Here is a 22,681-nt window from a genome sequence, read left to right on the forward strand (position 1 = left end):
CGGTTGTAATAAATGATGGAGTACAAAATTGCTGTAAACGTCCTCACTGCCACAGGCCAATGCTCAAGTCAATTTTTTTTCTCCCTTGGAAACTGAGACATTTCAGGATTCATTCCTTTAAGTGCCTGGCAACTTAAACACTTAAAAAATGAAAGAGTTGGAGTATCTAATATTCCTTTGCTCTGCTCCAAAAGCTTTCTGGCTTTCTGTTTCTAATCTGTCTCTTCTTTTCCTTCCCTACTTCCTTCTCCGAGAGTTAGGACAAACATGCCAGTTTTTAGGGCTTCAGCCACAGTGCAGCCCTGCCTGCAGCAGAGGGCAGCCGAACATGCAGCCAGACATGCTGCAGAGGCAGGGAGAAGCCAGCAGCATCCAAAGATGGCCACTGAGCGGGCTTGTCAAAAGGGAGTATTTCATGCCAAAGAAACTCAAAAGCCATAGTTCACAATATTTTGCATGTTGGTTTTATAGCTATTTAACACTTACCTGTTGTCTTTGTTCACTTCCTTTTATTTTTTTTCTTCTCCTCTTCCTTGCCTTGCCTCTTGTCCACTCAACAACTTATCTAGTCTCTTCAACGCTTTTGTGTTTGCTGAGGTTTTTTTAGAGATCCTGGCTGAAAGCAGCAGGGAGTCATACTGCAAGAAATGCAGTGCATGAACCCTGAAGGACATTCTGTTTTACAGGTCTAGAAGAATAAGCCGAGGTTACAATGAAGTTGTTCACCGTAGTAGGCAGCGCCTACCTCAAAGTTTGAAAGTCGCGCCCCTGTATTGCTTGCAGAGACGGGAGTCCCACTCTCATGGTCTGTTAGACCTGCTAAGGCAGCATGGTATTGCTGCACCCTTTCCGCGTGCAGGTGAGCACAGAGCTGTATGCAGGCTGACCCTTCAGAGGCAATGCCTGCACTTCTGCTGGATTCTCAGAGTTGCAGGGGCTCAAAGCTCCTGAAAAACTAGCCTGGAACTGCCAGAGAGGTTTGGAAGTCACCATGTTTTCAGTCGGTGGCTCTGGTTTGAGGGGCTCGTGCCTAAGCTTCACCTCAACTTTAGGCCTAACAGCATTCACCCTTCTAAAGGCTGTTAAATACCTGAATCTCCCTCATTTGTAGAAACCCTACAGGTATTTTACATATATAAGGTTGTACAAAAACATTCACGTGGCCAAGCAGTAGGTTTCACATCACTTTACACCTGAGCCTTCATGCAGCATTGTCTGCTGAAGGTCACGTATCTTCTCTGGTCCAAAATGACTTTCAAACTGCAACAGGAAAGCCAATACTCAAGTCAGTCAGGCAAGGAATGGCCTGGAGTTATGACAGCTCACTAGAGTAAATAAGATGATAACTTCCTGGCAAACAAATGCCCTTCTTGCAAAACCTAGCATCAGTATACGCCAGTATCTCAGTATTTACTCACACTTTTGAATGGCAAAGAAATAGAATAAAAAAACAACCACCACCACCCAAACCCAGAAAAAACAACAGCAAAAAGAACCAACCACCTAAACCAAAACTAACCACATGGAAAGACTTTTTTTCCTCTTTTCTAAGAGCTTATTATTGTGACTAAAAATACAATGTGGTAATTATGTGGATGCTTGGCAGAGACATCAGCTAGTGTTTGTGTAGGAAAATAGCAATAAGTATAAAGTCATGGTTAATCATGTAGAGACACAATCCTTCATCCTTTTTCAACAGCTTTAAGAAACTCTGCTGTGGCCTCGCCACGTTTGGGGAGTATTTTCCTTCAGTGTAGTGATCTTCCCTATTGACATTGCGTTTTAGTATTAGAACGAACTGTCTGAGCCTTCAGCCCCCGTTCCCGGCAGCAACGGCTGTTTGGCTTTCTGACTGGAGGACTTGCCTTTGTCTTACTGGTGCAGTATTTCCCTCTCCTCCCTGCCTCCCCCCTTTTAATCATGATAAATCTCTTCTAAATGCAGACAACTTTTTAATCTCATCCAGCTTTTTCTGGTTTCCCTGTCTGAGATCGCCTTTGTGCCGATTTCACCCTACAAGCGATGATGAGCGGCTGCTGAAAGCGCTCCCTGATGCCGTAGGTGGGCTCCGAGACGCGCAGCGCCGGAGCTGAGCTCCGTACTGGGAAGTGGCAGGCACAGGGAGAGCAGAGACATCCGATTTAGTCTCCAATGTATTTTGCTAAGTCAGGCCTAGGAACAAGGATCAGAGCATCATTTGTACTGTGCCAGTGATAACAGATGATAAAGCAGATGTTCTGTTTTCTCCCACGACTGTAAAATCCATTTCTCTTTACTCGGGCAAAGTGTTGTACATTTCACCCAAATATGATTTATTTTTAAAAATTGCTACACAGAGCAGAGTAGTTGTTCTAGAAAAAAAAAAAAGAGCAGCAGAAAATGAAGAAACGTCTCCCTGCATATTCTTAAAAGTAAAATTATGTTTGTGGGTTTTTCAGGCAACAAATGAAACGCAGCATCTGCTGTCCTATATGTTATCGTGTCAAGACTTCTGTGTGGGACCAAAACGTTGTTACCTGAAATTTCTGAGTCTCCTTGCCCTAACTGACGTGGGGGGGTGTGAAATCCAAACTGCTAGTGGCACCAGCAAGTGCCAAATCAGATATGTAGGACAACAGCATCATCTACAAGGGAATTTCTTTCTATCCCTCGATAGCTGTGTTTCAAAGAGAGGCCAGACACTCAAGGAGAGGTTCATAGCTGCATTTCTGTTCCTCCTCCCCACCAGAAGCAGGTGCAAATCTGGACTGAGGTCTGAGATGCTAAGACGCTACAGATGCAAACTGTTCAGCTGAAATAAAGCAGTAAATCTTAGCTTTTTGAGCTCCACTGCATAATTAATTTCTTATTAGATCTTATGAGATAACCACCTCTAACTAGATTACTACATTCTAAAATGAGGTGCCTATCTAGTTAGGTTTAAATAGATGATTTTCTAATACCTGGCATCTCAGTTTATCTGCATTCTTCACTTTTACAGCTTTATATTTCATGGTTTGGTGACCTGTTGGGAGATTCAGCTGCTTCTGAATGGGGAATTGTGGAGGAGCATTGTGGCCTGTAGCCACTTATTACGCAAGATGTCAAATTTCAGAAGCCAACCTTATCCCCAACGTAATTCTGTCAGCTTCAGCGGTTTGCGCCAGGACTGTTTGGTTTTGAACATGAATGTACAAAGAAAAGCTGTGTTTTCCGGTCTCTGGCAAACAGTAAATGATGCGGATCCTATGTTAAATATATAATGGACGCTTGGATTTTCATCAATATTTTAAAAGTGAAGTGGTCAAAACTGTTGATGTAAATGGAGAAGGGGGGTGTTAACTGGGGGGGGTGGGGGGTGTTTGAAACTAACATCGCAAAGCTGCTATGGCTCATCAGGATCACTTGTTTTATAAATACCAGGTTTCGTACACAAATGCTTTCTCTAATCAGAAATGGTTACGGCTGGCTCGGCGTTACGAGGAGCCGCGGCACGCCGGCAGCAGGGCACCGTCCCTTGCCGGGCCGGTGCCCGCGCCTGAGGCGCTGCGGCGCGGCCGGGAACGGCGCGGGCCCCCGGCGCGCCAGGACGGGCGTCCGGACCCGGGGGCGCACCCGGGCGGCAGAGCCGCTCCCTGCCCGAGGCGGCCGGCGCGGCTCCGCCGCACCGCAGCGTCGCCCGGGGGCAGCGCGGCCCGGCGCCGGGTCCGGTCTCGGCGGCTTCTCCCCGCGTCGCCGCCGGCCCCCGCCGGCACCGGCAGCCCGGGTCACGTGTGCGGGCCGCAGTCCCGGAGCGGGGGTGTCGTTACCGGGGGAAGGGGGCGGCGGGAGGAGGGGCTGCCGCCGATGAGGGCTGAAGCCGGGTGCGCGGCCGGCTGCGGGCGCCGGAGCCGCGGGCGCCGCTGCGGGCGAGGCGGGGGCTGCGGCCGCGGCCATGGCCTGGCCCTGCATCAGCCGGGTGTGCTGCCTGGCCCGCTTCTGGAGCCAGCTGGACAAGTCCGACCTCTCCGTGCCGCTCACCATCCACAACTACTCGGACATCGAGGAGCAGGAGGACGGGGCGCCCCAGCGCGGCGCGGCCCCCCCGCGGGGCAGCGCCCGGCCGCCCGCCCCGGCCCCCCGCCCGCGGGACCCGGCCGCCGCCGCGGGGAAGGCGGGCGGCCGCAGGAAGGGCCGGGCGGTCGCCGCCGGAGAGCCCTTCGCGGCGGAGACCCAGTACCGGCGGGACTTCAGAGCCTGGCCCCTCCCGAGGAGGGACGCCTTCCCCTGGGTCAGCGCCAGCAGCGGCGGCGGGAGGGACGGGGCCGCCCCCCAGCCCGCCCCGGGCCGCGCCGCCTGCGCCCTGCCCGGCGGCGGCGGGAGGCCGGCGGCGGACGGCTGCGGCGGCCCCGAGCAGCTCCGGCCGCGCTCGCAGGCGGACGGCGGCCACACCACCTCCTACAGGTAACCGGGCCGGGGGGCCGCCCCGCTGCCCGCCCCGGGCCCGGGGGTCCCTGCCGCGGGCGGGGGACGCGCCGCCGCGGGGCGGGGGCGCCGGCATCGGCCGCGGCGGGCGGGGGGGGGGGGGGGGGGGAAGCCGTAACCACGGGGAGCGGGGGCTGCCGCCTCGCCGGCGGGCTCAGCCTGTCGCCAAAGCCGCCTTTGCTTTTGGAAGCGCAGCCCTTAAAAGCGTGGCTTGTGCCCCGGGCGGGTGCCCGACCCCGGCTGCGCCGGCCCGGCCCGGCCCGGCGGGCCCCGGCTGCGCGCCTCTGCAGCGGGGCCGGCCGCGGGTGCGCACGGCGGCCGCCCGCTGAGCCGCCCCGCGTCTCCCGGCCCCTCCGCGGCTGCGGGGTGAGGGGGCGAGGCGGGGGATCCGTGGTGCCGTCCGTCCCCGGCGCGGCCGGGCGGCGCCGGCGGCTGGGGCTGCCCAGGGCCGCCGCACCCGGCAGCCGCGCTGGGCCGCGCTCCCCGCAGCCGTCAGTGCCATCGGCTTCTCCCTTTAAAACTCCTGGAACGCCACATCCGAGATGAGCCAGTTATTGCCTCAAAGATTAGTTGGACGCAAAGACATAGGGGATAAATCCCCCAAGATATGCCAGCTTATGGGTAACAGGAAAAATTGTCACAAACTACCTTTCCCAAAGAGCCTTTAGAAGTCATTAGCGATTTACGTTATTGATGCCTTCCTTTCCCTGTGATCGGTATGACTGATTACAGAAACTTTATTTTCTGGAACAAGCAATCGGGCGGGATGCCCCTAAATTCAACCCTTGTTCTCATTGACGCCCACCATGGGAGGAGAGGGGATTTCGGCTCCTACAAGGCTGCTGTTGAATATTGTGCCAGTTTCACGTTGTTACCACACGCTCCCTCATAATGATGTTTGGCAGGTTTTAATATGCCTATGAGGTATATTAATAGAGTAATTATTTTTATTCCAATAGAGTCCCAAGTATTTAGACACTTATTATCTATTAGGTAGGAGACATTTCTCTTCATAATTGCAATTCATTAGATTATTTATCATAGAGCTTTTAAGACAAACACACTGGGGGCCCTGGGAAGGATTACAGGCCTGTAGAGGAGAGCGTATTGCTTATCCCACTCCTCCCCACACAGGCAGCTGCCCTGGTGCTAGTGCAGTTAACATACAGGCTCTGGAACGATAACTAACTGCAGCGCTTGAATTTATGCGCTATTTTATCTTTTGCCACGTCTCACAGGACAATCACAGAGTAGTGATTATTTTTGAAGAAAAGCACTTTTAAGTTTCAAAGCAGCACAGGAGTTACTTCAGGGAAACCCGCCTAGAACAAGACTAGCAAGGTTCATCTTTCAGAAACACATCCATCTCCACGTTGTTATTGAAGGCTCCCTCGCTTCTTCAGCCTGACCCCAGAGGAAGGGTGCATTAACCTGCACTAGAGCTGCAGCTTCCCTACAGCCGTTCGAACGCTCAGCAGAGTCACTTCTCACACCTCTCTTCCTTCTGACTTGCCTGTTCTTACACGGGGCTCTCAACTACTCTCATGAAAGAGCAAGAAGTTTACAGATCACACAACGAAGTACTGGCTGGGACAACATACCAACACACAAATCAAAACAAGTTTTACAAAAAGTAAGACTTCAGTGTAGTCGAGGAACTCGTGGCTGACAGGAGGAGCAGTGCAGGATGAGGATGGAGGCACAAGCCAGGGCAGCCACACCAGGACAGAGTTCGCACATAAAACCTTTAAGCAGTTTGAAGGCTATATAGTACAACTAAGGCAGACAGGACTATACAAGTCAAGCCACTTTTCTCTTACTCCACTAATTCCCACAGTTACTTTGGATTATCATCTGGTACAATGCAAATTTAAGAAATTCTCATACTACTGAGCACGCAGGAGTCACAACAAACAGCAGGAGAAAAGTGCACAATAGCTTCACAGGCTGCAAGAGTCTATCTTGATTTAGATTTGTTGCTTTTTTTTAAAAACAAACAAACAAACAAAACACTAAGCAGGTACTTGGCAGAATTGCTCACACTTGTTTTCAGTTACACTTGGGGCACTAGGTTTGTATTTGGTAGCTTCAGTCACGCCAGAGCCCCAGGAGCACTCCCCCGGTCTGAGGCAGGGAAGGGGCAATCCAGAGCACACCCACCTTCTGTGAGCTGAGCACTCACAACCTCAAGGACATTTCCACTAACACCACTACAGTTCAGTCCTCCTTTCCTCTTACCTTATTATTTTCCAAAGGCAGCATTGCAGTCCGCAAACATTTACGTCACCTTCAGGCAGTAGCTGAACAATACCATTAAGGTTTGATGTTCTTCATATTCCCCTCTGACAAAGGCCAGGAGGACCTTAGTTGTGCATGAAGCTGTCCCTTGGTGGCCATGCACAGCTCTTCTACCCTTTGGCAGCAGGGACCTGCCCCACTTCTTGTAGGCTGCACCCACCCGCAGGTGAGGCGGCAGCACGGGGGAAGCAGGAAGGGCAGATCAGCTGTGCTAGGGGCGGGACGGGGGGGCTTCTCTTACCTGGAGCAGCTGGAGGCTCCTGGGTCCTGAGGAGAAGGTTGGTGAACCACATAATGTCTTCAGGGGGTTTGGGAAAAGGGAGACCGTGTCCTGCAGAGAGACGTGCAGGCAGGAGCCACTGCAGGTAGATGGTTAGAGAGGAGCAAAGGTGTGGAAAACACACACGTTTTTGGTTAGACACTCTCATTTCCTTGCTAGGGATAACTTTGGGGAGATTCCTCGTTTTCCCCCTTTATCAGCCCTTCCCTACGGCTCAGCCCTGTGAGCAGGTAGGGTGGCCCTGAGGACCAGGCTCTGTGTGTGGGGTCAGCTGTGTCTGCTCTCAGAAGAAATGGGTCATTTGAGCCCTATGTGCTACAGGTGCTTCAGCAGGCTCTGCCCCCAGCCGGGTCGGGCACGCACCACGAGGCTCTTGCTGTGTGGACGCTGCCAGTCAGCAGCCTCCAGCTGTGTTTTGTGACTTTGTCAGGTCTCAGCAGCTGGCTGGGCTTGCTTAATGTGAAAGACAAAAGATCTGAAGAGAAGGAAAGACTGGCTTGAACAGGGTAGTGCAGGAAGGTTGGCATTGATACATGGTCCACTCCAAGCTTTTAATGGCAGTGGTGGTTTTCTTGCTTAATTCTGTAAGGTGATGGTGGGTTTTTTTTAGGTTTTGTGGTTTGTTTGTTTGTTTCTTTTTAATTCAGGGATTTTGACTGCGTGGTTCTACAACAACATATTGCATGTTTGTTTCTGTAGAGCACCCAAGTGTAGCAGTGAGTTCCCTGTAACATTCAGCACCGTCTGATATGCATTTGTGCATCAGTGCACTGCTCCTGTGAGATTTCATTCTGCAAGTTCCTACTACATCTTTCTCTTGGCACTCTTTTTTTAAGCACAGAAGGAAACTCAGCTGCATACAAAACTGGTTGTATGTAGTGCAGCCAGCCAGCCTGACCTGGCGTTTACCAGAACAAAATAAACCCACCCCCAGCACCAGTGACCAAGACAAGACAACCAGTCCCATTCCTAGTGACGTCTAGTGGGAGTCTTTCTATGGCCAAAAGAAAGATAAAGGTGGAGGGCGTGTTGGAAGAATACCTGTACCTCTGAGGAAGCAGAGATATTTTTAATTTTGAAAGAATAACTCTGTATAAAGGTTGGAAGGACAGCATAGATACCTGCTCTCCAAACTATTGCCCCATGTCCCCAGATATTTGGGGCACCTGCTGTCTCCAGTCCCTGCATTTCGGCTGGAGTTCTGCAGGCTCTGAATAAAGGTAAACCCTAACTGGGCTACGTGGGGGGAGCTCAGGCACACAGACCAAGGCAGATCGATACAAGCTGCACTTGAAAGGCTAAAATGGGAAGTGCTCCAACTGTGAAAAGATCCTGGGGACTGCTGCAGAGGGTTGCAGTAGATTACACCGTAGTGATTCTGGAGGAGGCAGAAGGAAGCGCGTAGCGGCCCCCTCTGCAGCTTCCCAAGGGTTTGTCCTTTGGGGTCATGGAAGTGGCTTCTCTCTTTCAGCAGTGAGTTGCAGGTGCTGTGTACTTCTGACTTTGCACACAATTAACTGTAGTACTAGGTCTTGATTGCATTTAGCAGATATTTTAGAAATAGATAAGTGCTTTACTTAGCTCTCTTCTACAGTGGATGAGAGAAGCTGATGCTGTCAGCAGGTATCTCCAGCTGGCTCTGTTCTCTGGAGGTCATCTTCTTACCTTGTTAGAAGGCAATGGGGATGAGGGCACAACTTCTCTGCCAGGGCTGGTATTTCTGGGAGCAGAGCCCTGTTCAAGGCTCAGCTGTATTTCTTTAAGTCACTGCAGACCTCAGTTTTCCCTTCGGTAACCTGCCAGTTTCTGGAAAGCACTTCAAATATGTAAGTGAAAATGTCACATTGGAGCTGCGAACAATTGTTTTGCCTCTTCTTCCCCCACCCATCGGCTTTGCTTGTATTAGCACTTGGGGAAGGCGGAGGATTGACTGCACAAAACCAGAATGCCAGCCCCGAGCAAAGCCTAATCTCTGCAGTTGGTGTTTCCACACTCTAGGTGTTTTGAGTGGGTGTGAGAGTCGAGAACACCTGACTTGTTCACAGGTGGGAGGCACAGGAGTGAAGCAGCCCAAACTGAGGGCCTTGAGATCAGCTTACCCAGAGCAAGCAATTTTGTTTTGTTGCCTTGATGAAAAGAAAATGTGTAAAGAGCTGGGGTCGTTAAGGAGAAAGAGCCTCATGTGCCATTGCTAGTGCTTTTGGGAATAGCAGGGCGGAAGATCCCTCGGCAAACTGAACTCCCACCTACTTGTGTGAGCATATGCTGCTGCACCATGACCAGGAGCAGAGACATCCTCTCCACCAGGGGAGATCCCGCAGAATGAAGGGGAATGACACTTTTCCCCATATTTTGCTGTCCATACTATTCACCTGCCTTCACATAGTGCTGGTGCAGAAGGGCAAGGTGAACTGTGGTGACTGCTTCACGTTGAAAAATATCTTATTTCAGCTGTGCAGAAGAAATCAGAGAAAATACCTGTACTCATGTTCAGCAGAGTATAGGATCACAGCACACGCCTGAGCTGGCAGGGTTAATAGTGCTGCGTATGAGGAGCTCCATCCTTGATCCAGCAAGATATTTAAACACATGCTTATCCTTAATAATAGGAGTAAAGCTTTTATAATCAAGGCTTACAGTTATCTTTACATTCTTAAGTATCTTGCTGCTTGGGGAAATTAATACTGAAGCCCCTGATTTTTACGCTATTTAAGAAGTAAGCTTGCTTGGTGCAGGCGTTGGGATGGATCCAGAGGGACTTGCTGTGTCTTGCATAGCCTGGCTGCGGGAAGGGAGGGCTTGGAGGGGGACAGAGCTGTGGGAGGAGGCGGGGAGGGGGGCGGGCTGGAAATAGTGGCTCAAGAGAGGATGTCTGTTCTGCAAAGTATGCTGCAGAACTGAAATGGGGAAGATTCAAAGCTGTTGCATAAAGGTAGGAGGAATTTCCTCCACTCAAAGTACATCCCAACTTATGTTAGAGGAAAAGGGGAAAGAGTGGGAAATGGGATAATGACAGAAGTCAAGACCCTAAGACCTACCCACAAACGTTCATTCACACAGCTCCGATACGAGGGAAGCAGCTGCCTGTCCTGTCACACCACTCTAAGTGCTCCTTCCTCGGGGATCTGTCTGTGAGCAGAGTAAGCCCCCAAAACTCACACTAAGACAATAGTTTTAGGCTTAAGGATTTTTTCCAGGCATTTCAGTCCAGTCTTTTGCTCTTGCTTCTTTCCTGTGAGTTATGAGCAGCTCCAAGTACTGCCTGGCCTTGCTACAGGTGAGAGCTGAGACAGGAAGCATCCAGGTGTCTTCTGCTTTCCTCCTCTGTGATTTCTGTGCTGGTCTCTCTACCCCTCTGCTATGTCTTTCCTCTACCCCTCTAGCTTTGTCTCTCCTTCAGTCTTGCCTTTCCCTCATTTCTGTCCTCGCACTGTGCTCTTTGCCTGGATAGGAGAATGAGCACAATCTGCTCCCGTGTCCAAGGCTTGGAAGGGCCTCCAGCACCCCACCGGTGTCTGACATAGCTCGGAGGAAAAGCAGTTTAATGGCTCTGCTATCCAGGAGGGCTCCTGGCTTTATCCATCCCAGAGCTCTCCCTGCTGCATCCATGACTCATGCAGTTTGCAACCCTCTGTTGACCAGATGTCACAGCGCCCTGATCTGTGCAGGTCTTTGCCATAAGCAGACACGGCCTATCCTCTGGGAGAGCACCACTGGCTGCCCAGCTCTGCCTGGGCAAAATAAAACTGTCCTGTCTGAAGGGGCGGCTGCGCAGCTGTGTCAGCAACCTGCCTGAGCACCTGCGAGGAGCTGCATTGCAAACGGGGTGCTATTTCATACCCCACCACCTTCTGCCTGAACCCTGTGCACACCAGCCTGGCTTCCCCAACAGACATCTAGGGTAGTGTGTGCTTTGAAAAGAAAATAACAGGGACCCCCAAACTGTGCACACAACTTTTCTTCTGAAAGGAAAATGGGACAAATTATGCTGCTTAATTCTCACTGGCGTTGCTGGGTATGAGAAGGAAGAGGGCAGTGGAAGAATAAATGCAGACTAGCTCAGGCAGTGTAGCTGAGAGTTATGTTCAGCTCTACAGGATGAGCCTTTTTCTCTATTTCTCAAAGGAGAAATGGGATTGTAATGCAGTGGCTCCCCTTCGGCTGGGGCTGCACGGCTAGAAGGCGCGTCCCCTGGGTGGTGGATAGGGGATCCCTCTCTGGAGGGTGCACCGGATAAAACTGAAGAAGGTGCCGCGAACCAACGCAGCCTAAGGGAAGGCCACCCTGACAGAAAAACCACTGTCCCTCCAAGTCATGGGGGTTGGGCAGGAGGCCAACTACCTCCTCCTGGAAAAAAAAAAAAAAAGTTGCAGAAACGACGAGCATCAACTTTGAGATGGAGAAAATCAGTAATGAAGTGAGGAGGAGGAGATGGAACTGGATCGGTCATGTCCTGAGGAAAAAACCAACAGAAGACTGCGCTGTGGCCCTTCCAAAAGGAAGAAGAAAGCGGGGTCGCCCAAAAACGACCTGGGTTGAGAGGAATGGTGCAGGCTGGAACTCTTGGGAAGCGGCATGGCACGCAGCCGCAGACCGATCGAAGTGGAAGAACGATGTTCGCGCCTTGTGTGCCTCCTGGCACTGAGAGAATTCAGATCAGAATGCAGTGGCTCCAAACACCACTGATGATTAATCATGTGAAGCAAATCATGACATAAAGATGAGGTACTAAAGTGCCAACTGTGATGGCATTGGTGGCATACTATGAGGCAAAGGAATACTATAAATGCTGAAGGTAACTCTGGCTGGAAATGGCAGCCCCAGCATTGCGAACAGCATGGTTGATATTTGATTTCCACCCTCTGCCTCCCCACACCCAGTAGAAATGCCCTCCATCTCAGTGAAATCAAAAAGCTTTCTAGGTTAGATTTTCACTAGGTCAATGAAATCAAAAAGATTTCACGGGCAGCTTTCTCTGCAAGGCCAGAAAATATTTGTGGAGCACATGAGACAGGGAGAGAGCTGGAGGCAACACGTGGGCCAGCAGCCGCGTGGCTCACAGCAGCCTGAGCCGCAGCAGGCAGAGCTGGCAGCAGCAGCATGCTGTGTTTGGAAGGAACAGAAGGTCCAGTCCTGAATCCATCATTCCCAAATCATGCCCTGAAGTCTGTGAGGCCACATGGTGAACCATGGTGAGAGCCCATGGGAGCACACCCCCCGCCTGACCTCCGTCTAGGCTGTTTGACAGCCCTGGTACGGGTGGTCCTGCTCACCCGCGGAGGGAGATGGCACACAACCACCAGCTCACTGAAACAGCTCTCTTCAAAGCCAGGCTTCATAGTAACCCTCTGGTAATTATAGTCCAACACTTTTTGTTTCTAGCATACAGATTAGCTGTACTCCCACTTGCTCCAGTTCCTGTCACCACTGGGGCTTAAACTGTCCCAGCAGGCCACAAGCCTCCTGGCTCCCCACACTGCATTGATCCAAACCCTCCCCTCCAGACAACTCATCCTGACACATTAAAGAAGAAGAAACACCTTTCCCCGGGCTCTGTTAACCAATTACGAGAAAGAGCAAAGAAATGATCGAGAAACCAGTAATTTATGTGATCAAAGCAGTTCCACAGAGTAACGGGGCAGCCACCTGCAAAAAGCTGCTTCTTATTCCTTCCTAGAGCGAGTCAGATGTGAAGCAACAGCAGTACACAAAAAGCAGCCCTTCCCTTTTGATCTCTACTATTTTAAACCCTTCCTACAACTCAGGAGGCCATGTTCTTTCACAACCTCAGTGCTTTAGTACTTCTAAATACCACTGGGTCATTTCTATTTATGGAGATCAAAAGTCTCACCTCTAGGTTGTAACAATGGAGAGCAAAACAGAACCTGAAGAGAGCCTGGACACTGAGTTATGGGCCTGGAGGCTATTTCCCCTCCACTGCAGGTCCTTGCAGCCCCCAAGTAACCTGACAACTGCTGCTGTCTAGGGATGAGGGGAGGAGGAGCAGGGGTACTGCAGGAAGGACGAAGATGGCTATCTCCAGCAGCAACAGTCAATGTCTTGTGTTCATCCCCAGCAGCAGCTGGATGGCACACCATGCAGGGCGCTCTCCTTCTCCATGCCATTTCTGTAATTTCCTCTCCCACCATGCTGTTCTCTTGCTAATAACTGCTGCTTTTGTGATCTTGGACAAGCCACCACCTGCGGTGATGGACATGGGGAAGGGCGGGAGAGGCAATGCACCGGCTGAGCTGGACTTGACACTTTGGCTTCCTCAAGCACAGGGAGCAAACGTTGCACCAGGGAGTACAAGGGGGGAGACAGTCATTAAATCTTGACACTTGACATCTTCAACTAAGTAACATTAAAAAGAGGTTGTTCCTCTTCCCCAGGCTCTGAGTAGCTCATGTATTTTGACTCCACTCATGACTGATTTCTAGTCAAGTCAGCAAACTGGTATTTGGGCTCGTGTTCCTTCTGACTTGACTATACAGCTGGAGATGAGTGCATGTGTCCTGCAAGCTGAAAGACAGAGCAAATTCAGTTAGCTGTGCTTTCTGGACCAAAGGTGGTCATTTTAATTTCTTGTTTTGTTTCAAGTACCCCAGCTCCCAAAGGGGATAAGTCATCTCTGTTTTGCCCAGCCCTTCCCTGTGGCTCGGAGTCCTGGGTTTGCCCAGGAGGAAACGCTGGGTCCAAATAAGAAACGCTCCTGTGGATCTGAGCCACGGCTGTATCTGTCCTCACATTTCTTTTTCTATGGGTGAAGGCTGAGCATTTCCTCATTGCTTGTAGGTGCCTTAGAACTAGTTTTGGCTATCCAGGCTGAGAGGAGAACAATTTGGCTTCCAGCCAAATTGAGGGTCCCGAGATCCAAAAGGGCTGTGTTTGGGGGCCTGCCAAATCAGCAAATGATCTGCTACAAAGCAGCGAGACAGAGCTGGCTGCAGAAACAGGCGGCACAGTCATTCATTGAAAGCTGGGGACACACTCCATTGCAGTGTAATGCAGCGGGGAGACCAGCCGGCATGAGGGTGAATAGTTAGGAATCAATGCCACCAGCATCCTTGAGGCAATCCAGCTTTATGTGGGGTGGCAGATTCCAGTTCCTGGAAACTGCTGGGATGTAATTGATGGCTTTGTACCATTTTGCTCCTATTTTGCCCAGTAACTGTGTGTCCTCCCTCTGGCTGCGCAGCAGAGCAGAGCTCAGATTTAACCCAGCATTCACACGTATCTGGGAATCCCTGCTGAAAGGTTGCCTTCTTGGGGCATCGCTTGGCCAAAATCGCCTTTCTGCAAAGCTGCTTCCTTATCCTGAGGTGCTAAAGCAGCAGGAACTGCACCACCAGCACTGGGAGAGCTGTGCAGGCACTTAACCTGCTGCCTGAGCAAGCTTGAACAGCAAGATGCAGAGAAGGTGGAAGGTGGCAGCTCAGAACAGCAAGCGCAAACCGATTAGAGACAAGATTTGCAGTGCACATAGACAGCCCTGACAGGGGCCTGGTTTTGCTTTCCGATGGGCAGGAAGCTTTTCTGCAGAGCAATATCCGTTACTAACTGAGTGGATTTAAGAACTCACTCCACCTCCACTCCAGCTGACAGACTGCTGTCAGCCCCAGCTGCGGGCTTCTGCCCGTTTCCTTCTGCCTGCACCCACACTCATCCGCCCTCACAGGAGGCCAGTGCTGGCAGCTCGCTCAGTCAAGAAACAGTAACTTAATTTTTAGAATTAATTTTGTTAGCATGCTGGTTTCTCACTGGCTTAGATATAGTCCAGGGTTGTACCCTGTATCTACGAGTCAACCAAGAAAAGAGGCAGCATTTTAAGGCTGAGTCTATGTTTAGAAATCTAGCATAAAACAAGCAGTGGATATTTTGGTAATATACTAAAAGGATTGAGACCAAACTACACATTCTAAAATAATACTCCACACTTACACACTTGAAATAAGATTTTTAAAAGAAGAATTTGCAGCTACTATCAAAATAGCAAATAACATGCTCAGAAAAAATGAAAATTAGGAAGGCTGTGACCAAAGCTAAGCTTGGCACTTTAAAACACAGCCTATTTCCCTAGCCTGGACATGGCTCAGGAGTCAGTCTTACCCCTTGATTCTGTCTATAATCAGCTAGCAAAATTCAGTTATTATTTAAATACGCCAGGGTATGAATGTAAAATTTTCACAGCTTCGTTAGTCGCCTCTCCTTTTGCTACAGAAGCTGCCTGAATTGGTTGCCAGAGATACGTACACAAAAAGAGCAGACTTATGTCTTCTCCTGAGAGCAAACAAGCCGGCTCAGTTGGCTGCTACTGCAGCATCCAGAAAGCCCTAACGGAGAGGGCGTTAGTGAAGCCTGTTTGTGACAAGAGGTACAGAGAAGCAGAGGGGAGGCTGTGGAGGGGAGCTGGCAGCCCAGTTAAGCCAGACCCCGCCACGCTGTTCTTCAGTGCTCTCGAAACATGTGTTGCCCCTTTCCCAGTGCAGTGTCTGCACCCCTTTCTGAGATGGCACTGCTCCAAGAGTAAGTCAGCCAAGTGCCGCCTTCTCGGACATTGTCATGCAAAGTCAAAGCACTTGCCTCCATCTGAAGGAAAATATCAGCGGAAGCATCTGCCAGTGGAGATGGTGTCTCCCTTCGGATGCATTTCAGACTGAGCTGCCGCAGAGGCGCAGCACGGCACACATTGGCAAACGCGCCTGCTGTCGAGAGAGCTAAAGCCAAGTAAGGGAACGTCAGCAGCCTCCCTCCACGTGCATGAGGGCTGGGCACTCGCGGCCCCAGACCAAGACGTTTTACATTGTAAGTGGCCAACGAGTCAGCCGGTGTTTTACATTGTAATGGTCAATGAGTTATCAAGCAAAAAGTCACCCTGACTTTTTCTTATCTAGGAGGAAAGCACCAAGCACCTCCGGGAGAGAGCACATTTTGCCAGGAATAAAAGAAGAATTAAGTCAGGGCAGCCAGTTAGCCCAGTCTGTGCCCTGTTGCATCTTTCAGCCTGGACTTTCTGAGAGGCAGGCCACTAGGCTCAGTTCTTCTTTTATTCTCGGTATGCCTTAGACAAGTTCAATATTATGAGCTGATTGTAGCCAGCCTTGCCTTCTGGCTTTGCAACCACTCTGAGCAGAAGTACCCTGTGAGTATGTTGTGTTTTAGGGGTTCTTCTGTCTTGACAATCTCATTTCAGGCAGGAGTATCGCCCATGGACTGGAGCAAAACCATCCAAGCCTATAAAGACAAAGCAAGGCTTCATTATCCCAGAAGACCATTTTGTTCAAGAGACAAGCTACAAGGCAGATTTTAAGGTAATTAACATTTTTTAAAATCCCAAAGTCAATGTGAGTAAAGCCCAAAGTACGCATCAGGAACTCCTCATTTGTTATTGGTGTGGTGCGCATAGAATAAAGCCAAGTCCTCACTGACCACTCTTTCATCACTGCCCATTAGGTAATGTGGCCATCCCTGGCTTTCAGAGAGACATGCTAGAGAATGTCATACAGTAACTTATCAGAATTCAGCCCAAGACCAAGATTTTAAACTGCATGACAGTCAGGAATTTCAAGATTTGCGATTCCCTCAGTTGGATACCTTATGTACAAGGTGTGTGTCATTCTCTCTCTCTCTGCGTAAGGTGCATTTAACACCCTCTGCACACACTCAGAGCTGTCAGTGCACACTAGCATTAGGGCTGTAGCGTGAGATTCAGCCTCTGGTGCTAACATCAACCACGGACACAGGTGTTCGCATGGGAACGTCTGCAGATCGCTGCCTAAGGAACTGGCACCCACCCGGACAGGACAAAACTCCTCCGTGCCGGTAAGGGCAGAAGCCGCCCCTACTACCAACACCAAGGATGATATAGCTGTGGTGAGCGGCCGAGCCACACAGCTCTTGGGCCTCTGAGACTTCCTTGGGATTTTCCTGCAAGTTTCTACAACCTTCTATATCAGCATAAGATCATTTTCTTGTTGGCGAAATACATCTCAGCATTACAGAAAATCGCATGAGGAAATGTTCTCTCTGTACTCAGCGTTTTCCCTGTTGTGGCCCCACACACTCCCCATCCCCACGAAGAAGGAAAGTGCACACCAACGAGGCTCTGGTTTAGCTGCTTTTTGCATTAGGACCACCAAAGAGAACGGCACTTAACCAACCACAGAAGCCATTCACAGGCTGCACTGAATGACTCAGAAAGCAGAGACAGCGCTGGGGCTGAATTCCCCAGCCGCAGCATGCCATGCTGTTAGAGGTAATAGCAGCTACTCCAGGGCCACACGTAAAAAGTAAATCTTTGCCTTGGAGGAGACAAGGAAGAAGTGTTTAATCAGCAGACAGTCAAGTGCCTCCTCCGCAGAGGATTGCTGGCACAGTGCTGCGACAAGGCACACGATGGGTATATCCAGCTCCACTGAAAGTGGGACAGTGACCTCAGGCAAAACAGAATTTGCAAACCTCACCAAAACTTCCTCCTTGCTCTTAATAGTCTGGGCTGCTTACTGAGGTGCAGCAATGAGGATAGAGGGTATTTAACCCTTAAACCTTGTATTTTGACCCTTGTATTTGATGTGTTTTGTCCTGGAGGGGCAAAATACAGTGTCTTCCTATTTCGCAGACAGGATGCAAAGGAGAGGGTCCTAGAGGAACCCCTCAGAGTCCCTATCCCAGTTCTCAAGGAAGGGAAAGAGAAGACTGGAATCCCAGACACAAACACATGCCGCCAAGGACACCGCACTCTGGACCATGTAAGCAAAGGTCCCGTTTCCTGGAGCCCCAGGATACCACCGCGGCCGCTCTCACAGGCAGCGTGGGAAAGGTGTAGTCTGGAATGAAGATGGTGCTGAGGAGCTCCCAGTTCAAACAGAAGTCAGACTCTCCCTGGTTTACACTTGGCCATTTGGACTTCTTGCCTGAAGCCCATGGCTTTGGTGGACACGTGGGAGTCAGGTTTACGTTGTGCCCCAACAGCCTATGTGTAGGACTCAGACTGTGGTCCTCCCCAGCTACTGAACTGTGCACAGGCTGTTTGTGACGCTTCTCTTTTTCCTTAGCGTGTCAGATGCATCCCCAGAGGAACGGAAAAATCAGAACAATGCAACAACAAACAGATCGATAGCTTTCCCTATACTCTCTTTGCCCGTGGTCTTGCTCTTTTTTCTCTACTTGGATGGTGCCATCAGAATACTCAGCACCCAGCAAAGCTTTCCACCTTTCATGGCCAGATTCACCCAGAGTCCTGGGCTGGATGCACAGCTAAGGCCAGTGCTGTTTCAAATCCTTTGGGTTTTAAGCATTAGGGAAGCCACAAGCGTCTAGGCGTTCCTTCATGCTTCAGTACAACCACAACAGCTACATATTGGGTGAAATTCTGACTCTCCAGACATCAGAGAGAGCAACCTCTGTTATCTCTACCTTTCCTCCAGGCCTGAGGAGTTTACATCCTTATCAAAGTCCTTGCAGTTTCACAGCCTGACACGGCCAGTAACCAGTTTTTCGGATACTCCAGGTCTGTGCCTCTGTTCACAGCACACACAGCTTGTGACCCCATAAAGCATTACAGCAGAGCGTTTTGACGGAGCCTGGATGGCATTCTCCAAAAGGTTAAGGACCAGACACACACCACTCTCATTCCTCTCACTTAAATCCAGCATCACACCACACACCTCAGGGTCCAAAGGCTGGGTTACAGCAAAGCCCCTCCTCGGTGGCGCAGCATCACACCTGCCCTTGACTCACCCCGTACGGCGAGGCCAGTCTCATCGACGCCCAGCCGAGAGCTAGCGCTTGTCGGGTAGTGGCACGTTACAGGGGAGAGCAGATAGATTATCACAACGCTCCAGACCCCTCAAACTCTCCAGACAGTCGCACCCTGTCTTGCACTAACGTTTCTCTCCCCCTCACCCCACTAGATCCCAGAGGTGAAGACCAGGTTCTCCCCCAACCCTTCTGCTGTTTTCCAGGCGCCATCACGGATCCTCAATGTGTGAACCTGGACCCTCCTCACACCCAGGCAGCTTAAACGCGGCGTTTCTGTTAAGATGTATCACTATGCAATTTTCATGAGGAGTGTTAAGATCAAAGAACCGGTATTGTCAAAAGCAGCTCCAGTGATTAATGATATGCACACACAATTTCTGTTAACACAACAAATCGCAAAGCGCTCGGTTCAGAACTGGCAAGACACGCTGCAAGGAGTGACCTAGTTATTCACAGGAGCAGGTTCGTTACTATGCCAGCTGGCATCACATTAGGAGATTGACTTTGGGCAGCAAAGGCAGTATTGCAGGCAACATCCCTATGCTTAACTACACGGGGTGGGAGGGAAAACAATCACAAGCGGGATGGATAATTAAAACCAAAAAGAGTTTTATTTAGCAGCACCCTCTAAGTAGGCTGGTGAAAGACGGGGAGTGTCTGGCTGACTTCTGAGCTTCTTAGGGGGTTTTGGAAATAGGACCTCAAATGGCATCACCAGAAACCATAGCATCAAAGGGGCTGGTCTGAACTTCCAGGGTTGTTTTAGAAGCTGGAGGAAGCCAGCACCATCGAACTCTAAAATAAAACTGGCACACGCAGTGTCTTGGGGCTTTAAGGCTGGAAAGCTGGCTATTGCCAAAGTTGGTGGGCTGACGCAGGAGCAAGAGGGGACCAAACTTCGGGAGACAGCCCTGACAGCCACCCACCAGCCTGGTGCGGAGAGGATTGCATGGACAGTCAGCTAGGCACCTACCAGACTCCAGAGGATCTAAAATATTTATGTAATTTGTATAGCTGTTAGGGTGAGTGTAAATATTGTATATGGATTTTACCTGAAGCAATTTGTGATCCTTTAATGAAAAGGACATGCTTATACTTTTAATAAATATTAACTCTTTGCATATGCAAGGTGGAAAATATTGCCTTGAAATTCCTAAATTATTGCCTGTATATTGGTAATGCTAATGCTAGGAACAACCAGAAGCGAATGTTACTTGGAAACTCTTCTTAAAGAAAAACGTAACGTAGAATGTAAGACATCCTTCATTTTTAAGATAGGCCATTTTAAGTATCATCATTGTAAAGCTGATTTTTTTAGATTGGTGTGCATTTAACTTTTGCTGAGGTACATGTGTTTAAAGAAACCATTTTTTAGCGTTTGTTCATCGAGACTGTAGTGGGTTTACAGTTTCTATCTCAATGACTTATGCAAGATAATTAGTCTACTGCTTATTTCATGGTTTTGCTGATTATTTTGGGGAAAAAAATTGAAAAACTTTTACTTTACGCATTTGGAAGACACAAATGTATTGGCTAGAACAAAAGGAAACTATCCTCAGACTTGAACAGTGATAGGATATTCATTCATCTGTACTGAAAAGGACTTTTAACACAGGAGGATTTTTTTCTTCACCTTCCTACTAGTGGAAGTCGAAGGCAAATTTCATGAACTTTGGGGACTCTGCAAACATGTATGCATTGCTGATAACTCCCATATGAACGATTTTTGAACTTTTGGCATGTGGATTGTATTTGGAATACACGCAGACAGCATCTTCCCACTGCATTATGTGAGAATTTAATGGTGCCACCTCTGTTCGTTACCCTAGCAGGACCGAACACAACCACGAGAAGAGGTAACATCTGCAGTAAGCTGCGGTTGGTTGGCACAAGGGATGGCACTTCCCACACTCATCCCTGGACCCAGAGGAACCTACAGTAATACCAGTGCTTGCCAAAATAATTTTTCAGGAGATTCATTTTTCAGGAGATTCATTTGAAGCATTCAAACTGTACTAAAGGTTTTGCATGTTAGATGTTTCTAAGAATTCAATCTGCTTGTTTAATCTCTTTATAATGTTTTTAACAGTTTTGTTCAAACAATTTAAGTTCATTTCAATCTTGGACTTTATTAACAGCAAAAAAAAAAAAAAAGGATAAATTGTCTATTCAATCTCTCTTCTTAATTCACTGTATTTCTTAAAAAAAAAAAAAAAATCAACCCAGTTCTAAACAAACTGGTAATATAATAAGCTTGTATTTTATCAAATGGACTGGATTTGATTTAATAAATTAAAATGTATTTTGGCTATTGGCTCTTTCCCAGTTTTTTTTTTTTGTTGTAAAACATAACCCTTGGGTGTTCAACCTTGCAGGACAATTTTTCACTGCATTTCTCTCGCACAGCTGCACATGCAGGACGCTAAGCAAGGTGTCGCGGAGACGCCCGACTGCATTCACAGCCATCAGCAGCCAATTCCTTACTCCTCAAGCTTATCTGCAGGCACGACCCTAGCAAGAATGGCTTCCGAGGCACATTTCAAGCTGTGGCCTGACTGCTGATTGGAAAGCACAACTGCTTTCCAAAGGAAAGCTGTTGCTCTGCAGAATTCATAATCACTTACGGGATTTTTCCCAGACATTTTCAAAGGGAAAGAAAAGTATTCAGCAAGCAGGCCATCAACATGAAGGGGAAAAGGGGATGAATCCATTATGCTAATTTGTTACATTCAACATCAGGGACACAGAGGTTAGATCCACTCTGATGCAGGTGCCGTGCTCTCAACACTGGCTTTCAGCGGCGCCCACAGCGTGCCCTGTTAGCAGAAAGGGACGAGCAACTTACGTTTCACCGCAGTTTCACTCTGCCATCTCACACAGATCACAGGAAAATGGGGCTAGCTTTGAATTTTAAGGGAGATCATCACTTTACAGTTGCTCCCAAGAACAGTTTGGTGAGTAAAGGTGCCGAAGGTACAACCAGCTTCCCCAGATAGTCCTATCCCAGCTCTTCCAGCTCTGCCTCAGAAGACTTCCAGGAGAAAGCCAAAGGCTCACGAGCTGTTGCCTGGCTCCAACTACAGGAGGGATGAATGGAAGGAAAACCAAGCAGGTACTTACCACTGCAAGGGACAGGGCGATGCAACTGGCTGCTGATGTCTGCAACATACCTGATTTTGCATGGAAAGTGCCTGCCTCAGCCAAATCAAAAGGCATCACACCAAGTTCCTCTGAAGAGGGCAAATCTACACAGGTTTTGCAGGCTCCAGCGAGGCACGATGCCGGGACTGCTTCCAATGCTGCTCTCACGCTAGTATTTGTCTTCCTAATTGCTCTGGGTTCATGTCCAAGTCCATCAAGGCTTTCCAACTGTGAATCACACTGCAAACAAGGGTTATTTGACACATAAAGAAATGTCCTTTAAAAGGAAGGTTTTACACCTGAAGCATTATAATTTACTACCTATAGGGTGACACTGAACCTGCTTGTTCCGTTCCATCTTGCTGACACCTGGCCTGTTGGGATGCCGAGGGTGAGTTTTGTGCCAGCTGCATCCACTATGCAGGGAGCTGTGAACACCTGCACTTCTACATGCGCCGGTGAAGCTCTGGTCTGGTAAATACTCCATTGCTCAGGACAGTTCTCATTACCTGAACTTGGGAAGTTCACAAGCAGCACATTAATGATTTGCCTGCTTTTATAAACTGCACATTTCTCTTTGCATTGCACTAATTTCTTGGAGGGTGAACAATCAGATGCAAACCAATCACCTCTGCCTTATTCATACTGATTTCCTCTATCTTGGCCACTGCAGTAACATATGATCCTAAGGACCAACCTGGTTTACCACAAATCGATGTTGGTGTCATGTAGCCCAGAGAGGCTGTGTTTTCCAGGGCA

The 22,681-nt window shown here is 49.4% G+C and overlaps 1 protein-coding gene across 5 annotated transcripts; it reads left to right on the forward strand.

The window, feature by feature from the left end:
* The first annotated feature begins 3,905 nt into the window (after window positions 1-3,905).
* On the forward strand, window positions 3,906-21,042 carry MAP6D1 (MAP6 domain containing 1). Of its 5 annotated transcripts, XR_014229114.1 has the most exons (4): window positions 3,906-4,422; window positions 16,215-16,332; window positions 16,475-16,627; window positions 18,985-21,042. XR_014229114.1 is itself a non-coding variant. In XM_082320933.1 (3 exons), exons 1-3 carry the CDS (start codon window positions 3,914-3,916, stop codon window positions 19,009-19,011), a joined length of 705 nt encoding a protein of 234 aa, XP_082177059.1. In that variant the 5' UTR covers window positions 3,906-3,913; the 3' UTR covers window positions 19,012-21,042. The 5 variants fall into 5 exon arrangements, 4 of the variants coding, with proteins under 4 accessions (XP_082177059.1, XP_082177061.1, XP_082177058.1 ...); XM_082320933.1 differs by lacking the exon at window positions 16,475-16,627 and having other exon boundaries at window positions 18,934-21,042; XM_082320935.1 differs by lacking the exon at window positions 16,475-16,627.
* The last annotated feature ends 1,639 nt before the right edge of the window (window positions 21,043-22,681 follow it).

Source organism: Platalea leucorodia (assembly GCF_965183815.1).
Source record: "Platalea leucorodia genome assembly, chromosome: 8".
Lineage (NCBI taxonomy): Eukaryota > Metazoa > Chordata > Aves > Pelecaniformes > Threskiornithidae > Platalea > Platalea leucorodia.